This window comes from Geotrypetes seraphini, chromosome 5 (assembly GCF_902459505.1).
Source record: "Geotrypetes seraphini chromosome 5, aGeoSer1.1, whole genome shotgun sequence".
Classification (NCBI taxonomy): domain Eukaryota; kingdom Metazoa; phylum Chordata; class Amphibia; order Gymnophiona; family Dermophiidae; genus Geotrypetes; species Geotrypetes seraphini.
Genome location: NC_047088.1, coordinates 207,293,206 through 207,312,182, shown reverse-complemented (window position 1 = coordinate 207,312,182; position 18,977 = coordinate 207,293,206). Strand labels below are relative to the sequence as shown.

Below are 18,977 nucleotides of genomic sequence, written 5' to 3'. Positions count from 1 at the left end.
ACACCCAGAGCGTCCCTCTGCCTCCGCACCTAGCAGAGCACATCGGCATCTGTCAGCAGGAAGAGATCTTCACCGAACACTAGAGCGGCTCGTGGCGAGAGTGCCGCCAGGGCAGTGAAGGCTTCCAAACACCTCGCTTCCCACAGGAAAGGTAGGCAAGGGATTATTGCTTCAAGGGGACTTGCAAACGTTCCCCATTCTAGTGAGGAGCCCAGGTCAGCTCACCCACTAGTCAGCCATTTTGGATCCCCAGTCCTGCTTGACTTTTTTGAAGGTATGAATAAACATGTGGATAAAGGTGAGCCGGTTCATGTAGTGTATCTAGATTTTCAGAAAGCCTTTGATAAAGTTCCTCATGAGAGGCTCCTGAGAAAATTAGTCATGGGATAGGTGGCAAAGATCAGTTCTGGATTAGGAATTGGTTATCGGAGAGAAAACAGAAGGTGTGGTTAAATGGTCATTTTTCTCAATAGAAGAGAGTAAGCAGTGGAATGCCACAGAGGTCTGTACTGGGACTGGTGCTATTTAACTTGTTTATAAATGATCTGGAAATTGGAACAACGAGTGAAGTGATTAAATTTACAAACACTAAACTGTTCAAAGTTGTTAAAACACATGCGGATTGTGAAAAGTTGCTTGGAAAAGACAGTGGAGGGGATATATGATTGAAGTCTACACAATCCTGAATGGAGCAAAACTGGTACAAGTGGATTGATTTTTCACTCCATCAAAAAATTTCAAAGACTAGGGGACACTCGAAGTTACAGGGAAATACTTTTAGAACCAACAGGAGGAAATATTTTTTCACTCAGAGAATAGTTAAGCTCTAGAATGCATTGCCAGAGGTTGTGTTAAGAGCGGATAACGTAGCTGGTTTTAAGAAAGGTTTGGATATTTTCTTGGAGAAGTCCGTAGTCTGTTATTGAGAAAGACATGGGGGAAGCCACTGCTTGCCCTGGATCAGAATTATGGAACATTGTCACTCCTTAGGTTTTGGCCATGTACTAGGGACCTGGATTGGTCACTTTGAGAACAGGCAACTAGGCTTGATGGACCATTGGTCTGACCCAGTAAGGCTATTCTTATGTTATGAATGAATTCTTTGCTTCGGTCTTTACAGAAGATGTAAAATCTTCCTGAATCTTAAATGATTTTCAAGGTTGATGAGGCAGAGAAATTGAAAGAAATCTCAGTGAACCTGGAAAAAATACTAAGCCAAATCGACAAGTTAGACTTAAAAATCACCTGGACCAGATGAAAGAACTCAAAATGTGAAATTGCTGATCTGTTAGTGATCTGTAATCTGTCACTAAAATCGGCTATAGTACCTAAAAGATTGGAGGGCAGGCAATGTTACGCCGATTTTTAAAAAGGGTTCCAGTAAAGATCCGGGGAATTAGACCAGTAAGCCTGACCTCTGAGCTGGGCAAAATAGTGGAAATAATTATAAAAAATTGCTTAGAAATGCAAGCTCCTAGAAAAGGAGGTGACTAGGTTTCATGAAGTCATTGTAAACCCTTTATACAAAGCCAACCCCCTGGCAGCCATTGGAAAGGATCGCGCCAAGAGACTGAAAGAGGAGCAAGAGCAAAACACCACCTAAGCAAGCTACAGAATGGAAAAGGGAAATGAAGAAAAGCAAGACTTCAATTACTCTATGTAAACTGAAATAATAAAAATCCCCTTCATCTGAAGTCATAGAAAACATACCATATTTTGTGAACACTTTTTAAACTTAGGGTACTGCAGCAAAACATCCTTCTCTAGCCATGGTGAGAGTCGATCCTATGGGCCTGGTACACCATTGTGTCTATTTTCATTTCATTGTTGAACAGATGAAAGGTCATTCTCTAACAGAACACCTGGTAAGAGCTTATTCTATAAAAGAATGTCCTAAAGCAGGGGTGCCCACACTTTTTGGGCTTGCGAGCTACTTTTAAAATGACCAAGTCAAAATGATCTACCAACAATAAAATTTTAAAAAAACACAACGCACACTGTACGCATAGAAAATGTTAATTATCATTCCTATTCCAGGGTTTTTCAAAGAGGTCAAAGCAGATGACTCTATGCACTGTCACCTCAGTAACAACCATACAAAAATAGACAAATATACCCCCTCCCTTTTTACTAAACCACAATAGCAGTTTTTAGAGCGCAGGGAGCTGCGCTGAATGCCCAGCGCTGCTCTCGACGCTCATAGGCTCCTTGCGCTAAAAAATATTATTGCGGTTTAGTAAAAGGGGACCTTAGTGTAAAATATAGACAGCAGATATAAATTCAGACACATTTTGATCACTAAATTTAAAATAAAATCATTTTTCCTACCTTGTCTGGTGATTTCATGAGTCTCTGGTTGCACTTTCTTCTTCTGACTGTGCATCCAATCTTTCTTCCTTTCTTTTAGCCTGTATGCTTCCTCTTCTCCAGACCTCATTCCCTCCCCCAACTTTTCCTTCCTCTCTCCCTGCCCTTTCTTTCTCTCTGCCTCCCTTTCTTTTTTTTCTGTTTCTCTTCTTTCCTTCTGTCTCCCTGCCTGCCCTTTTTCTTTCTTTCTCCCTGTCCTCCCCCAAGCCACTGCCATCGGGGACCAGGACCCAAACCGCCACCAATAACAGGCCCGAAAGCCGACCCGCCCCAAGCTCTCTCTGCTTCGGCCGACCAGCATTCTTCTCCCCGACGTTAATTCTGCCGTCGGGGAGAGGAAGGATGATTGGCCCAAGATCGCGATCGACCTATTGGGGGAAATGCTGCCGGGTCCTGCCTTCGCGGAAACAGGAAGTAGGCAGGACCCGGCAGCAAGAAGAGCAAATGCTTCACTAACCTGTCTCCCGCATTAGCCCATAGCGAACGCTTGCTTCAGGGCTCTCAACATGTGCGTGCCGGCTTCCCTTCTCCCCCCCCGACATAACTTCCGGTTTCGGAGGGAAGAGAAGGGAAGCCGGCACGCACACATTAGAGCCACGGAGCATAAGTTCGCTACGGGCTGAAATCTCCAAGCCATTTTTTTTTTATGTTCAGCAGCGGCGGCAGCAGCAGATGACAGCTGGGCGGATCGCCCAGCTAAAAGGCCCAAGGGAGAACACTGGAGAGGAAGGCTGATCGGCCCGGTAGATCAGGACGGCAACACGAGTCTATCACGCGATCGACTCGCGTTGCCTTCCTGAGCTACTGGTCAATCGCGATCGATGTGTTGGGCATCCCTGTCCTAAAGCATGGGAACTGGCTGCTACATTAATGAAAATTTTTTTATTAAATGGTATGAACTATGCTTGTTGCAGTTTTCCAGGTTTTGCATTGCTGGTCAGATGTGTACCATTTGTGGAAAATATGAGTGATCTTACAAAACACTGTTCTTTAATATTGGTCAGATGAAGCTATTATCACAGAATTGTGGGTATCCTTGTTATGTTATTTTGGAGTTAACCTCACTAGGAACTTTCTGGCCTCTATACAGTGAACTATCCTGTTCTCATAAAGCAAATAGATGAATTGTAGGATCAGGTCCATACTATTAAAAATGATAGTACTTCTCAAGTTGTTTTACTTATTCTCATCCCTGCTGATCCCTTTGTCTGCTTCCTTTTTAAGTTTTTAGAAAGGAAGCTTTTTCAATATATTTGGAATAATAAAGTGCCCCGGATCCAGCATAAAATGCTGTATCAGCGGAATAAACAGGATGGAATGGAGGTGCCACATTTTTTTCTTTCTTATTATCAGGCAGCCCAACTACGCTGTCTAGCGTCCTGGAAATGGGAGATTCCAAAGGGTTGGGTGTGCATGGAACAAGCAATCTTGGCCAGGGCCACTCTGTGGGTTATTCCTTGGCTGACCTGCTTCATTATAAGAGACTTTTAGCGACTACTGAGAACTCTATTCTACAACACATTCTCAATCTCTGGGTTAAACTTAGTTACTGGGTGGGCAATTATATTTTTCTTGAACGGCCTTTACCATATGCTCCCCATTTTGCTCCTGGGGACTTGGATATTACGTTTCGCAGCTGGGTGGGAAGGGGATTACTAACTTTGGGGCAGCTTTTCTCTGGTGGGGCGCAATCTCTTTCATTGAAAACCGAAGCACCAGCGACCCACAGCCTTTTCTCTGCCCCTGCACTGATTCCTGCGGGTTGCAGGGGACATCGAGACCTCCCGAATAGAGAGGAGCGTGGGAGCACTGCTCCGCCCCTCTCCCGAGCCAGTAGGAGACCTCAAACTTGAAAACCGAAGCACCAGCGACCCACAGCCTTTTCTCTGCCCCTGCACTGATTCCTGCGGGTTATAGGGGACATCGAGGCCTCCCGAGTAGAGAGGAGCGTGGGAGCACTGCTCCGCCCCTCTCCCGAGCCAGCAGGAGACCTCGAGCTTTAAAAAAAAACAAAAACCACCAACTGCGCGCCGACGAAGGCGCGCCTTTATCTTGTACCATGGTGAAGCAACTGTAGGGAAGCCCTCTGATTGCCACAGACATCAGGAGATCCCCAGGATTTTTCCAAACCCAGCGAATCTCCCCTGAATCTCAAACAGTTTAAAGGACCATCTGTAACTGTCAGACGTACGTTCACTGTAACTGCTTCTACCCCCGCACCATCTACCTGCAGTCGGCAGGAGATTTCGGGGCCTTTTCGGTGGAGCGTGGGAGCACGCTCCGCTCCTCCCCCGAACCAGCAGGAGACGACTTTCTACTATAAAATCTACAGCAGCTACGGTGCTTAGCCGTTTTCGGCCTTAGTGCGCACCTTCGTGAAGCGACTGCGATGAAGCCGACCGACCCGTTCCTATCCACTCAACCACAGACTGTGAGTAGACTCTCCTAGAAGTGCTCCCTGAGTTCGCCAAGGTCCGGTACCCAGTCCAGTTTCTTAAACTAATCAGGGCCTCCTAGCAGACTCATTGACTCCTACTCGCGGCCTACCTGACAAAAACTTTCTCTCTTATGGTCATAGTTCATAGACTTACATTTCATATATGTCTACAGTCTCTCTCATTTAATATTTGTCCATAATCACATCATACACCTGTTTTATATTTACATTCGAATAACCTCATATGTTCCTGTTCTCCCTGACCACAGCATTACCTTTTTAAGTTTATAATTTTACTATATAATTATATCTGTTCATACCTATACCTCAGACCTGTCCTTAGACTTATATTTCATATTAGTTATTAAATTTATATTTTGTATTAGCCCCGGGTCTCCCTGACCACAGCATTACCTTTTAAGCTAGTTTATATTTCTTATCTGTCCATAGACTTACTTTTCATACAAGCTCACTAGCCTACATACTCTGTTTTCGTATTTATTCATAAGCCTTACCCACCCTACTCCTTTCAATCTCTTACTTACTCCCAATTACCCAGACCCTCTACCTCTACCCATACCAGCCCCTCTCCAAGCTTCACCCCTCGTCCGTCCTCTTCTCCAAACACCCACAATCTCCCCCTTAGATAACCTAGCTTCGGTCTTTCTTTCACTCCAGCCCTCCCAGACTGCCCTCCTTCTCCAAATTTAACCTCCCCTCTCCCACCCAGATCAGCAATTCCAACATGACCAGCCTCACTCAAATTCACCGCCCTCCTCCTCCTCTACTTGCTTAGCACAAGAGGCTGGATTACAAAAGCTCTAGCCTTTGAACCTATTCCAACCTATATCACATGGAATAGAATCTCAGGTCCTGACAAATTTCCCTGCCCCCACCGACTTTTACACGATTGCACAGAAGCAGGTCCTTTCCCAATTCCTGTAATCAACACCACTCACCACCCTCCTAGACCAACACCAAAAAGAAAGTGATCCCTAAAAAATTTGCAACGTATGATACCCTCGTGCCTCCCAGAACAATCCATTCTTCCTTGTGCCTATTTGAACATCCGCTCAGCTAAAAATAAGGCCCAACTCATCAAAGACTGGCTGGAAGAAACACACTTAGATATTGTTCTTCTAACCGAAACATGGCTCATTTCCGACCAGGATACTATCATAGGGGATATTCTCCCTCCACACTACAAAATTATCCCCCTCTCAAGAAACTCAAAAAGAGGAGGTGGCCTCGCTATCATACTCCGAAACCACTTCCACTTCCAAGTCCTAGACTCTAAATTAACTAATGACCTGGAAATCCTCACCTGCAAAATCTCCAAAACAGACTGTATAGATAACCTAATCGTCACGCTATTCTACATACCCCCTAATAAATGGAACCAAGCAAAAGATGATTACTACGAGTACCTCCTTAAGAAACTCATCAGCAGGCACCTACAATCTCTTAGCAGGAGACATCAATCTACACCTTGAGCAGGAAGAGAACTCAAATGTCGCAGACCTACTTTCCTTCCTCATGTCGCTAGGCTTCCCCAAGCCCCCCCAATCCACAACACACAACACAGGCCACCACCTCGACCTGATCACTTTTCTCTCCAACACCAACATCACTCCCAATATAAGTCTCACAGACCAAACCTGGTCACACACCCCCTGGTCCGACCATCTCCTATGCACTTTTGAATTAGCCTGGCTCAAAAAACAACCAGATAAGAAGCCTAACCCCAACCATACAAAGCAATTGACCTGGACAAGAGAACAAATAAATCCAGCAGACTTCTGGACACATTACACCCTCATCTCCGACTCCGACGTAGACCCTAACTTCCACCTAAACTGGAAAAAATTTAGCGACCAAGTTCTAAACGCCACTGCCCCTCTAAGACTTCGCAGGAAAACACTTCGCCCCTCAAACAGCTAGTTTGGCGCGGACCTCCTAGCCATTAAACGTGAAGTACGGAAATTAGAAAGAACTTGGTGTAAATCAAGGACTGATTTAGACAGACTCACCTGGCGACTAAAAGTCAAAGAATACAAAAAAAACTGATCAACGAAAAACGCAGTAAACATTACTCCCAACTAATTAACTCCCCCTCTCTAAACAGTAAAGCACTTTTTAGAATAGTTAACTCCCTACTCGACACAGATTCTCACAAACGCCCCATCTCAGACCTCCCACCCTCCGCCAGTACACTAGCCGACCATTTTGCCAACAAAATTTACACTTTAAAATCGTCGCTTGCAGCTCCCAGCCCCGAACCATTACTCATCCAACATGCTGCAGGTACAGAAGGTTCAATAGCCGACATGTCCTGGAACTCCTTCGAAAATCCCGACTGGAACCTATTTCTCAAACTTTACGCTAAATACGCCAACTCCAACTGCCTATTAGATACCTGCCCTCCCACTATCATGAAATCCGCCCCCCCCCCCCACATTCAAAGCCGAACTCTTCAATTGGGTCTCTCTATGCCTGTCCACTGGCCACTTCCTGACTAAACTCGGCCACATCCTCATATCCCCTATCCCAAAACACCCCAAGGAACCAATCTCTTCCACCGCCAACTACAGACCCATCGCCAACATGCCACTCTTCCAAAAACTCATGGAAGGTCTAGTTAACCACGACCTCACGAAATACCTTGATAAGTTCAACATTCTTCACGACTCCCAGTCCGGTTTCCGCCCAAACCATAGCACAGAAACCGTCTTAACCGCGCTGACAAATTACCTCCTCCATCTGTTCTCTCTGGGCAAAAGCGCCCTGATACTTCAATTCGATCTGAGCAGTGCCTTCGACCTGGTCGACCACGACATTTTGCTCAGCTGTCTTGACTCCATCGGCATCTCCGGACAGGTATTAGATTGGTTCACAGGCTTCCTAACTAACCGTACCTACCAGGTCCACAGTAACGGAACCCTCTCCCACCATTGGCGCAACCCCTGTGGAGTCCCACAAGGCTCCCCCCTATCCCCCTCCCTATTAAATATTTACTTGGCCCCTCTGGCACGGACTCTAGCAGATTCAAACCTAAAAACATTCATATATGCAGATGACATCACCATCATTATTCCCGTTACCTCACTTACTCTAGAAAAGGAACAACTCACCTCTTCTATCCTCACCAAGCTAGAACTATGGACCTCACAATTCAAATTAAAATTGAACACTGAAAAAACCAAAATTTTCCTAGCGAATCCCAACCATAAATTAACAAACACGTCCCTCAAATTGAATGATCTAGACTACCCTATCCACCCCACCATAAAAATCCTCGGAGTCATCCTGGACCGCACCCTGACCTTCGATGACCATACCAGCGCCCAGGTGAAAAAATGCTTCTGCACCCTCTGGAAACTTTGCACCATCAAACGTTACTTCGACCACCTAGCCTTCTGACTACTTGTTCAATCTCTGGTATTAAGCATGCTAGACTACTGCAACATTATTTACCTGGGATCCTATAAAAATACCATCAAACGTCTAAGAATAGTCCAAAATGCAGCCGTTCGCCTCATTTACGATCTCAAAAAATACGACCATGTTAGCCCCTATTACATCAAACTCCACTGGCTTCCAGTAGAGGCAAGGATCATCTTTAAGTTCGCCTGCCTCTACTTCAAAACTTTAACAGGCTCTTCTCCAATTTACCTATCCGAGCACCTTGAAATAGCAGGCCCCTTTCGCACACGAATCGCCCACCTGTTCACCTTTCCCTCCCTAAAAGGCTGCCTCTACAAGAGATTCCTTGATAGAACCCTAGCATTCCAAGCGGGCAAATGGAACAATTGCCTAACCGCCCTCATCTCCAACTCTCCGCCCTACCAATTGTTCAGGAAGTCTCTAAAAACCTACCTCTTTGACAAATTCCGCTAACTATCCCCTCCCTCCTACCCCGCCCCCCTCCCTGACCTCGATATGCCTCCAAACTCTCCGACTTGCCTACCTTGCCAAGCCACTTTATGGCCTCTCATATTCAATCTCTGTTTTATCCAAATATCCTGTCTTGTTACGCCTTTATATTATGTACCTTTCATTGCCATGTATGTAACATCGCTGTAAATGTACAATCTCTTCTTTTGTTAACCGCATTGAACTTCCATGGTATTGCGGTATACAATAATAAAGTTTATTATTATTATTATTATTGGCAATTGGTGGATTTCTTGAAAAAGAGAGCGCTCCTGGATTTTACAACAGCCCCCATCTCCCTTGGTGTGGGCTGTCCTTCAGAGGGCGGGTAGGGGTGCTTTTACCCACCTTTACAATGCTATACTGCTCTCCAACTCAGTGCCCAGGCAGTATCAGATTGCTTGGGAAAAAGCCACTGGCAAGACATATGAGACTAAGGTGTGGGAGAGGCAATTGGAATTTCTCTTACGAGTCTGTCACCAGCAATATAGTAGAGAATGGCTATAAGATGCTGTACCAGTGCGCCTAAAAGCTATTTTTGGAACGGGCTCGGAACAATGTTGGAGAGCCTGTGGGAACCAGGGTTCCTTTCTCCACATATGGTGGACATGCCCCAAAGTTATAGCTTTTTGGGAACAGGTTATGGATTTTGTCTCTGAGTTATTGGGCTTCTCAGTAGAAAAAATCAATTGAATGCTGCTTGCTGAATGCCACCCCTCCGGAATTACTGACCCACCATTGCAAATGGATTACTCAAGTAGTGACAGATAGCCGCCTCGTAGTGGCGGCTGCTTGGAAAAAGCAAGAGCTTCCCCTTTTGGATGGTGGCCTTGAGAGAGTTAACAATATAGCTTTGATGTCTAAATTACCTGCCCTCTGTAGAAATAGGCTCCCTCTTTTCCAGAAAATTTGGGCTCTCTTTCTTGAAGTTAGAAATTTCAACCTGTGATACTTTAGGATTTTCATCTATTGCTGGTGCTTTCACAACCCACACTGCTATTTTGAGATTGTTCTACCTTATAAGGGGAGAGTGTGGACGAGTAGTGGGTAGTGGTAGGGGGATGCTTTAGGAATTATTTTGTTATGTTTGTAGACTCTTTCTAGGAGGCATTGTTTAGCCATGTACTGAAGAGTGACAGTACATCATAAGTGGAACCCATGGTTTTATTTTGGTTATACTTTTATAACTTTTTGCTATTTCAAGGTGTAACATTATATTTTTTGTATTTTGATTTATATGGTCCAATAAAATTTATAAATATTAAAAAAAATACAAAATTGTGGAACATGTAGATAAACATGACTTAATGAGTCAGCATGGATTCAGCCAAGGGAGCTCTTGCCTCACCAATTTACTTGACTTCTTTGAAGGTGTGAATAAACATGTGGATAAAGACAAGCCGGTTGATGTAGTATGTCTAGATTTCCAGAAAGCTTTTGACAAAATTCCTCATGAGAGGCTCCTGAGAAAATTAGAGAGTCATGGGATAGGAGGCAATGTTGAATTGTGGATTGATTAAGAATTGGTTATTGGCGAGAAAACAAAGGGTAGGGTTAAATGGCCATTTTTCTCAATGGAGGAGGGTAAATAGTAGTGTGCCTCAGGGATCTGTACTGGGACCAGTAGTATTTAACTTATTTATAAGTTATCTGGAAATTGGAATATGAGTGAGGTGATTAAATCTGCAGATGACACTAAAATGGTCAAAGTTGTTAAAACGTATGCAGACTCTGAAAAACTGCAGGAATACCTTAGGAAATTGGAAGACTGGGTGTCCAAATAGCAGATGAAATTTAAATGTAGACAAATGCAAAATGATGCACATTGGGAATAATCAAAATCAGTTACCAGATGCTAGGATCCACCTTGGGGGTCAGTGCTCAAGAAAAAGATCTTGGTGTCATCATGGACAATACGCTGAAACCTTCTGCCCAATGTGTGACGGTGGCCAAAAAAACAAACAAGACGCTAGGAATTATTAGAAAACAATACTAAGAATGTTACAATGCCTCTGTATCACTCAATGGTGCAACCTCACCTCGAGTACTCATTCAGTTCTGGTCTCCTTATCTCGAAAAATATATAGCGGCACTAGAAAAGGTTCAAAGAAGAGCAACTAAGATGATAAAGGGGATGAACTCCTCTCATATGAGGAAACTCTCATATGAGGAAACACTAAAGAAGTTAGGGCTCTTCATCTTGGAAAAGAGACAGCTGAGGAAGGATATGATTTAAGTCTACAAAATCTTGAACGGTGTAGAACGGGTACAAGTGGATCGATTTTTTACTGCATCAAAAGGGGACACTCGATGAGTGATACTTTTAAAACCAATATGTGGAAATATTTTTTCACTCGGAGAATAATTAAGCTCTGGAATGCATTGCTAGAGGATGTGCTAAGAGCGATTAATGTAGTTTGTTTAAAAAAAGGTTTGGCAACTTCCTGGAGGAAAAGTCCATAGTCTGCTATTGAAACAGACATGGAGGAAGTCACTTTTTGCCCTGATCAGTGGCATGGAATGCTGCTATTTGGATTTTTTGCCAGGTATTTATGACTTGGAGCAAGAACGAAGGACATCACCGACAGAATCGAGAGGATCCTGGAAGGAGCGGAGACGGAAGAGACGGCAGTGATGATCCACATTGGAACAAATGACGTCAACAGGAGGAATTACAGCAGGACTGCACTAACTGAACAGTTCAAGACCCTGGGAAGGAAACTGAAGCTGAGGACACAGAGGATAGCATTCTCAGAGATCCTGCCAGTACCGAGGGCAGACGTGAAGAGGCAGACCGAACTACAAGCAATAAACGCATGGCTGAGGAGATGGTGCGAAGAAGAGGGTTTCCACTTTGTGAGGAATTGGACTACCTTTTGGGGAAAGAACAAGCTTTTCAAGAAGGACGGACTACACCTGAGCACTGCAGGAACGAGACTTCTAGCAGGCAACGTCAAGAGAGGAATAGAGCAGACTTTAAACTAAGAAGAAGGGGAAAGCCGACAGTTGACCTGTCGTTGACGGTTCGGACAAGAGTATCCAGAGGAGATATTGAGAGGGAAAAATGCTGGGAAAAAACAAAAGGCAGACAATAGGAGTTAAAGAAACAAGGGAAGCCAGAGGACAAAAAGAAGGGCAAACAGTGGGAGCTAGAGAAACAGGAGAAATCAAGGATGCAAGATGAGGACGAAAAAGATGCACCACAGAAAGAGGAAGAAATGGACAGAAATCAGGGACTGGCAAAGGAGGATGACAAGAGGAGAAATCCTCAAGGAAAAACAGCAGGGAAAAGGAAAAACCAGGACTTAAATTGCTTGTACGCAAATGCGAGGAGCCTGAAGAACAAAATGGGAGAACTAGAAGTCACGGCCCAAAAAGAGGACCTAGACATCATTGGAATCACGGAAACTTGGTGGAATGAAAACAAATGGGACATAGTACTGCCAGGTTACAAACTCTACAGAAGAGACAGGATACACAAGAAGGGTGGAGGAATAGCACTATACATAAGACACCATCCACTCAACTGGAGTGGACACGGCAACAAAAATGGAAGGATTGGAGTCATTATGGATCTGACTTAAAAGTAGGACTATATTATCGTCCACCTGGACAAGCAGAAACAAATGACAAGGAACTGGAAGCAGAATTGAGACGGGAATGCAGAAACGGAAAAGTCATGGTAATGGGGGACTTTAACTACCCTGGGATAGACGGGAGTATTGGAAGCTCAACCAGTGCTAGGGAAACAGAATTCCTAGAGGCTGTGCGGGACTGTTTCATGGAACAACTCGTCAAGGAGCCAACGAGAGGGAATGCCACGCTTGACCTAATCCTCAACGGACTGGGGGGGCCTGCAAAGGATGTAGAAGTAGTAGGACCGCTAGGGAACAGCGATCACAACATGATCCAGTACAAATTAGAAGTAGGAACATCAAAAGGGAAGAGAACCACAGCGACAACACTCAACTTCAAAAAAGGGAACTATGACGCAATGAGGGCAATGGTGAAAAAGAAGCTCAGGAACAGCTAAAAACAAACAAACAAAGATTGTGGAGCAGGCCTGGTCCCTTTTCAAGGACACGATGCTAGAAGCACAAAATCTGTACATCTCCAGATTTAGAAAGGGGTGCAAAAAGAACCAAACAAAAGCCCCAGTATGGATAACAAATGTATTAACACAAAAAATATGGAAACATAGAAAAGTGACGGCAGAAAAGGGCCAAGGCCCATCAAGTCTGCCCACTCTATTGACCCACCCTCCTAGCTACCCTTTGAGAGATTGCACTCTGATGTCCCATTCCCTCTTAGAGATCCGACATGAGCACCCAATCTGTTCTTAAAATCTGGCACGCAACTGGCCTCGATCACCTGTGCTGGAAGCTCATTCCAATTGTCAACCACTCTTTTGGTGAAGAAGTACTTCCTGGTGTCGCCATGAAACTTCCCACCCTTTATTTTCAGCGGGTGCCCTCTTGTGGCCGAGGGTCCTCTAAGAAAGAAAATATCATCTTCAACCTCAATACGACCAGTGATATTCTTAAACGTCTCAATTATATCTCCCCTCTCCCTACGTTCTTCGAGAGAGTATAGCCGCAATTTGTTTAACCTTTCTTCGTACGATAGATCCTTGAGTCCAGAGACCATCCTGGTGGCCATTCGCTGAACCGACTCAACCCTCAGCACATCCTTACGGTAATGTGGCCTCCAGAATTGTACGCAGTACTCTAGATGAGGCCTCACCATGGTTCTGTACAATGGCATTATGACGTTGGGCTTCCAACTAACAAAGCTTCTCCGGATACAACCCAGCATTTGCCTAGCCTTGGATGAAGCCTTCTCCATTTGATTGGCAGTTTTCATGTCTTCACTAATGATTAGTGCCAAATCTCGTTCTGCTGTAGTCCTTGCCAAGGTTTCTCCATTCAATGTGTACGTACTGCATGGATTATTGTTGCCAATGTGCATGACCTTGCATTTTTTAGCATTGAAGCTAAGCTGCCAGGTCAAGGACCAATGTTCCAATAAAAGGAGACAAGAAAAAATCATTCCAGAAGTGGAAAAAAGACAAAACCGGGGATAACTGGAAAGAGCACAGGAAACTCCAAAAAGAATGCCACCGAGTGGTTAGGAGAGCAAAAAGAGAATATGAAGAGAGACTGGCCAGGGAAGCAAAAAACTTCAAATCGTTCTACAGATATGTTAAAGGGAAGCAACCGGCAAGGGAGGAAGTAGGACCAATGGATGATGGAGATAGAAAGGGAGTAGTAAAGGAGGAAAAAGAGGTGGCCGATAGGTTAAACAAATTCTTCTTGTCAATCTTCACAAGAGAATACACAACCAATGCCGGAACCTGAGAAAATCTTCAATGGAGACCAAGAAGAAAAATTATCGACAATAGAGGTAAGCCTCGAGGATGTCCTCCAGCAGGTAGATAGATTGAAAACAGACAAATCTCCGGGCCTGGATGGAATCCACCCAAGGGTATTAAAAGAACTGAAAAACGAAATAACAGAATTACTCCAATGAGTTTGCAACCTATCCTTGAAAACAGGGGAGATCCCGGAGGACTGGAGATTAGCAAATATTACACCTATCTTCAAAAAGGGATCGAGAGGGGACCCGGGAAACTACAGACTGGTAAGTCTGACTTCGGTTCCGGGCAAAATGGTGGAAGCACTGATAAAAAACAGCTTCAGTGAACACAGACAGAAACAGGCTAATGAAAACGACCCAGCACGGCTTCTGTAAAGGAAGATCGTGTCAAACTAACTTACTGCACTTCTTTGAAGAGATAAACAGACAGATGGACAGAGGAGATCCCATAGACATCACTTATCTTGACTTCCAAAAAGCCTTTGACAAAGTACCCCATGAGCGGCTGCTTAGGAAGCTGTGGAACCACGAAGTGGAAGGCAACGTACACAGATGGGTTAGGCACTGTTTGGTGGGCAGGAAGCAGAGGGTGGGAGTGAAGGGCCACTACTCATACTGGAGAGAGATCACAAGCGGTGTCCCGCAAGGGTCAGTACTCGGACCGCTGCTGTTCAATGTATTTATTAATGACCTAGAAACAGGGACGAAGTGTGAAGTTATAAAATTTGCAGATGACACCAAACTCTGTAGCAGGGTTAGAGCCGTAGAGGAATTACAAAGGGATCTGAACAAGCAGGAGGAGTGTGCAAATAAATGGCAGATGAACTTCAATGTGGAGAAATGCAGGATTATGCATGTAGGGAAAAGGAACAAACTGGGGGAGTTTGTACTGGGGGAAAGTAACCTTGAAAAGGACCTGGGAGTGCTGGTGGACAACACAATGAAACCAACAGCACAATGCACAGCGGCCTCAAGGAAAGCAAACAGAATGTTGGGTATCATCAAGAAAGGTATTACAACCAGAACGAAGGAAGTTATCCTGCTGCTGTATCGAGCGATGGTGCGCCCGCATCTGGAGTACTGTATCCAGTACTGGTCGCCATACCTGAAGAAGGATATGATACTTGAGAGGGTCCAGAGAAGAGCTACACATATGATAAAGGGTATGGAAAATCTTTCGTATGGAGAAAGGCTAGAGAAACTGGGGCTCTTTTCCCTGGAGAAGCGGAGACTCAGAGGAGACATGATAGAGACATATAAGATCATGAAGAGCATTGAGAATGTGGAGAGGGACAGATTCTTCAGCCTATGTGGAACTACAAGGACAAGAGGGCACTCAGAGAAACTAAAAGGGGACAGGTTTAGAACCAATGTTAGGAAATACTTCTTCACTCAGAGGGTGGTGGATACCTGGAATGCGCTTCTGGAGGGTGTGATAGGACAGAGTACTTTACAGGGTTTCAAAGAGAAATTGGATAAATTCTTGAAAGAAAAAGTTATTGACGGATATAGATAGGGAAGATATAGGATAAAGAAGGGTACAGTAAAAGGATATAGATAAGGAAGGATAAAAGGGATTGAAGGATATAAAGGATCACTTACAGGTCATGGACCTGATGGGCCGCCGCGGGAGCGGACTGCTGGGCGTGATGGACCTCTGGTCTGACCCAGCGGAGGCAAATCTTATGTTCTTATTGGCCTCCATGAAAACAAGATACAGGGCTAGATGGACCTTTGGTCTGACCAATAAGGCTATTCTTATGTTATGAGCACAAATTCTGGTTAAAAGGGCTCCATACTAGAATGCTGAATGGGCTCTGCAGTGACAGAAATGCTCTGAGAAATAGTTGAATTTAAATTAGAGACTGCCGTGGGAGACTTAACGAGCTGCAGCATCAAAGTTTGTAACTGAGGATCTAAGATAGCTTCTGTAACCTTCCAGTCTGCAGTTGATACGGCTCAGCTTGCCAAAACTGCAGGGGTCTGCCCTTCAACTGCCTTTGTGCTGGGACACAGTAAGAGGCCTGAACTCTGCAATTCTTGGCCCTCTAAAGGGTGCTATACAATGAACACTGTCAACAGCTCCCACATTGGGAACAGGGCTTAACCAAGTCAGCCACCATAACAAATTAGAAATTAGTTACCAGTACTCACAATCATGCTGAAATAAGTTTGCTGGTCTGTTTGATTCAAAGGCGCTAGTTGCTGCAGTAACTTCCCCCAAGAAGAACTGAACCATGTTACCATATTTTGTTTTTTTGAGAGAAGAAGAGAAAGAAGAGTGTCCTGGCACCACTAAGTTTACACTCTAGGAGAGAGCTTTATAGCTTCTTAACCCAACTGAAACTCTCAAGATAGCCAAGAAACCGCCAAAACAGACAAATGCATGTTAAGCTACTATCTATCTACCTGCTGGAGGTAGAGAGATACTTACAGAGAGTGGATGCACATGGTGTTATAAAGGCACAACTCAACAGAGTTCTTTATTTCTACCTGTGTCAGATAGGAATAACCCACTAGTCTGGAGTGATCCTTTGGTGATGAACAAGAATTACCTTTTCAGAATTATTTTAATTAAAACAAAAAAATAAAAATAAAATAAAATAAAATATTAGTGAATAAGCACTATCATTGTTACTATTCGATTCTATACAGCATTTTACAGTAACAAAAGAGCAATACATTTTCAAACTTTTAGTTAGAAAATAAGTACAAGGCACATAGAAACACTGTATATTTTCTACCAGTTTATGGCTTACTTAATGGGATAGGTTTCATCTTTTCGCTTTTTCTCCTCATGTTCAGGAAGAGATTCCCATCCAAATGACAATCCCCAGTCAAAATTTCCTCTGTTGTGGTTATGTCCATAAGGAGATGGTTTAGAAAATTCAAAGGTGTTGAGATCAATGGTTAAAATATCAGGGCTTACAACAACTGTGTTGTTCTCAGCAATCCTTGCCAGCATTGGCTCTAACCAACCATAAAAGCATTCACCTAGTAAAAGGAAATAAATGTATTCAGGAAACCTCCAATATTCCTATCAAATATTTCTGTACCATCCCAAATTTAACAATGTTAGAATTAGAAAAGCCAGTCGTAGTATCCTGCAACATTGCTACATGTGGTCATTCAGGAGGCTCAGATCAGAAACCAGCACCAACATTCAGGACTATACCAAGCTACAGCTGTGCCAAGTGTAAACTTAAGAACATAAGCAGTGCCTCTGTTGGGTCAGACCAGAGGTCCATCATGCCCAGCAGTCCGCTAATGCGGCGGCCCATAAGGTCCAGGACCTGTATAGTAATCCTCTATCCATACCCTTCTATCCCCTTTTCCTTCAGGAAATTGTCTAATCCCTTCTTGAACCCCAATACCATACTCTGTCCTATCACGCCCTCTGGGAGTGCATTTCAGGTGTCCACCACCCTTTGGGTGAAGAAGAACTTCCTAGCACTGGTTCTGAATCTGTCCCCTCTTAATTTTTCCGAATGGCCTCTCGTTCTTGAAGTTTTCGAAAGTTTGAAGAATCTGTCCCTCTCCACTTTATCTATGCCCTTCGTGATCTTGTAAGTCTCTATCATGTCCCCTCTAAGTCTCCGCTTCTTCAAGGAAAAGAGCCCCAGTTTCTTTCCCCCCTGGTGCCTCTTATCCAACCCACTTTGCCAGCACCAATGACAGTGAGCTGAAGCAATTTTTGTGTCCCTCCATAATTGTCCAGCTCACACAGCCTTGGATACAGTTCTGTCTACTTTGAGCCAAACAGGGTGTTATAGCTAAGGAGAGAGTGATCAATTGAATAAGAGACTGACCACATTCTATTGTTTCTGCCACCCTTCCCAAACCCACCAGCTCCCAATAAGAGGAGTAAAGTTTTAGAAGTAAAAATGACTAATCAACATGATAGCTCTCAAAACAGTGAAGTCGTCTTAACTCATTAAAAAAAAAAAGTTCATAAATGGTGACCACCTTGTGACATGTGATTTTTGATACAACTAAACTTATAAAAGAAGCACCTTTCACATTGACAGTTTATAAGAGGAGAATTCATACCAAAGCCATATCTGTGGTGGTCCAGTATAACATTATTAATATTGCATTGGATCTACTATATATTTGTAAATGGTTAATAACTAGGTACATTGCAAGAAATGTGAAAAATGTACTTACAATGTGAATCCAAAAATGTCAGGATATCTCCTGTTGCTACTGAAGCCCCTAATAATCGTGCAGTAATAAGGCCTTTCCTTTCCTTCTGTCGGACAACTTTCACTATTTGAAACTGTTTCACGTAGTCATCTAGTTTGCTCTTTAAATGATCTAAATAAGCAAAGCAATAGGTTCATGTTTCACAGCAGTATGATATAAGCCATTTAAAAACAATGCATAAAAACAGAGGGAATGAAGTTCTTCTGCTTGGTTCTTAACCAAAATCTAATTACTACTATAGTGCTATAAGCTTTCATTTGCAGCTCTCAAGTATGTGCCGACACCATTTGTATTCCCTCAACTGTTTATACAATGCCAATACAATAACAATTCTTCACAGGCAGTCACAGACTGCAGCTCCTTTCAGGATCAGAAAACACACAACTCCTCTCATCCTTACATACTGCTGTAGTGCAATGTCTTTTACTCGGCGGCATCATCAAACCCTACCAGCTAACAGATCAAATGCCAGATCTTGGATCATGCCTAATCATTAGCTCACTGAATGAGCTTAAAGTTTGTGCTTTATTCTTGTCCCAGGATGTAGATTACTAGTAGAGAATTTCTTAATGGCCAGAAAGGAGTCTCTAACAAACTGTTAACATTTTCAAATAGCACAGGCCATATAAATGTTTAATTTTGTATCAGTACTTATATA

General features: G+C 43.7%; 1 protein-coding gene across 7 annotated transcripts in view; it reads right to left on the bottom strand.

Annotated features, from left to right (window-relative positions):
- GALNT3 (polypeptide N-acetylgalactosaminyltransferase 3) overlaps window positions 1-18,977 on the bottom strand; it is a 169,646-nt gene that overhangs the window by 91,887 nt on the left and 58,782 nt on the right. For all 7 annotated transcript variants that reach the window (XR_004539467.1, XM_033944662.1, XM_033944657.1 and 4 more), the window contains 2 exons: window positions 18,281-18,430; window positions 16,873-17,107 (listed from right to left, as the gene is read on the bottom strand). Coding sequence is in view for 6 of the 7 variants with exons in the window: in XM_033944662.1 (XP_033800553.1) it covers window positions 16,873-17,107; window positions 18,281-18,430 (385 nt within the window). In the remaining variant the exon portion in view is untranslated. The remainder of the gene's footprint in view (window positions 1-16,872; window positions 17,108-18,280; window positions 18,431-18,977) is intronic.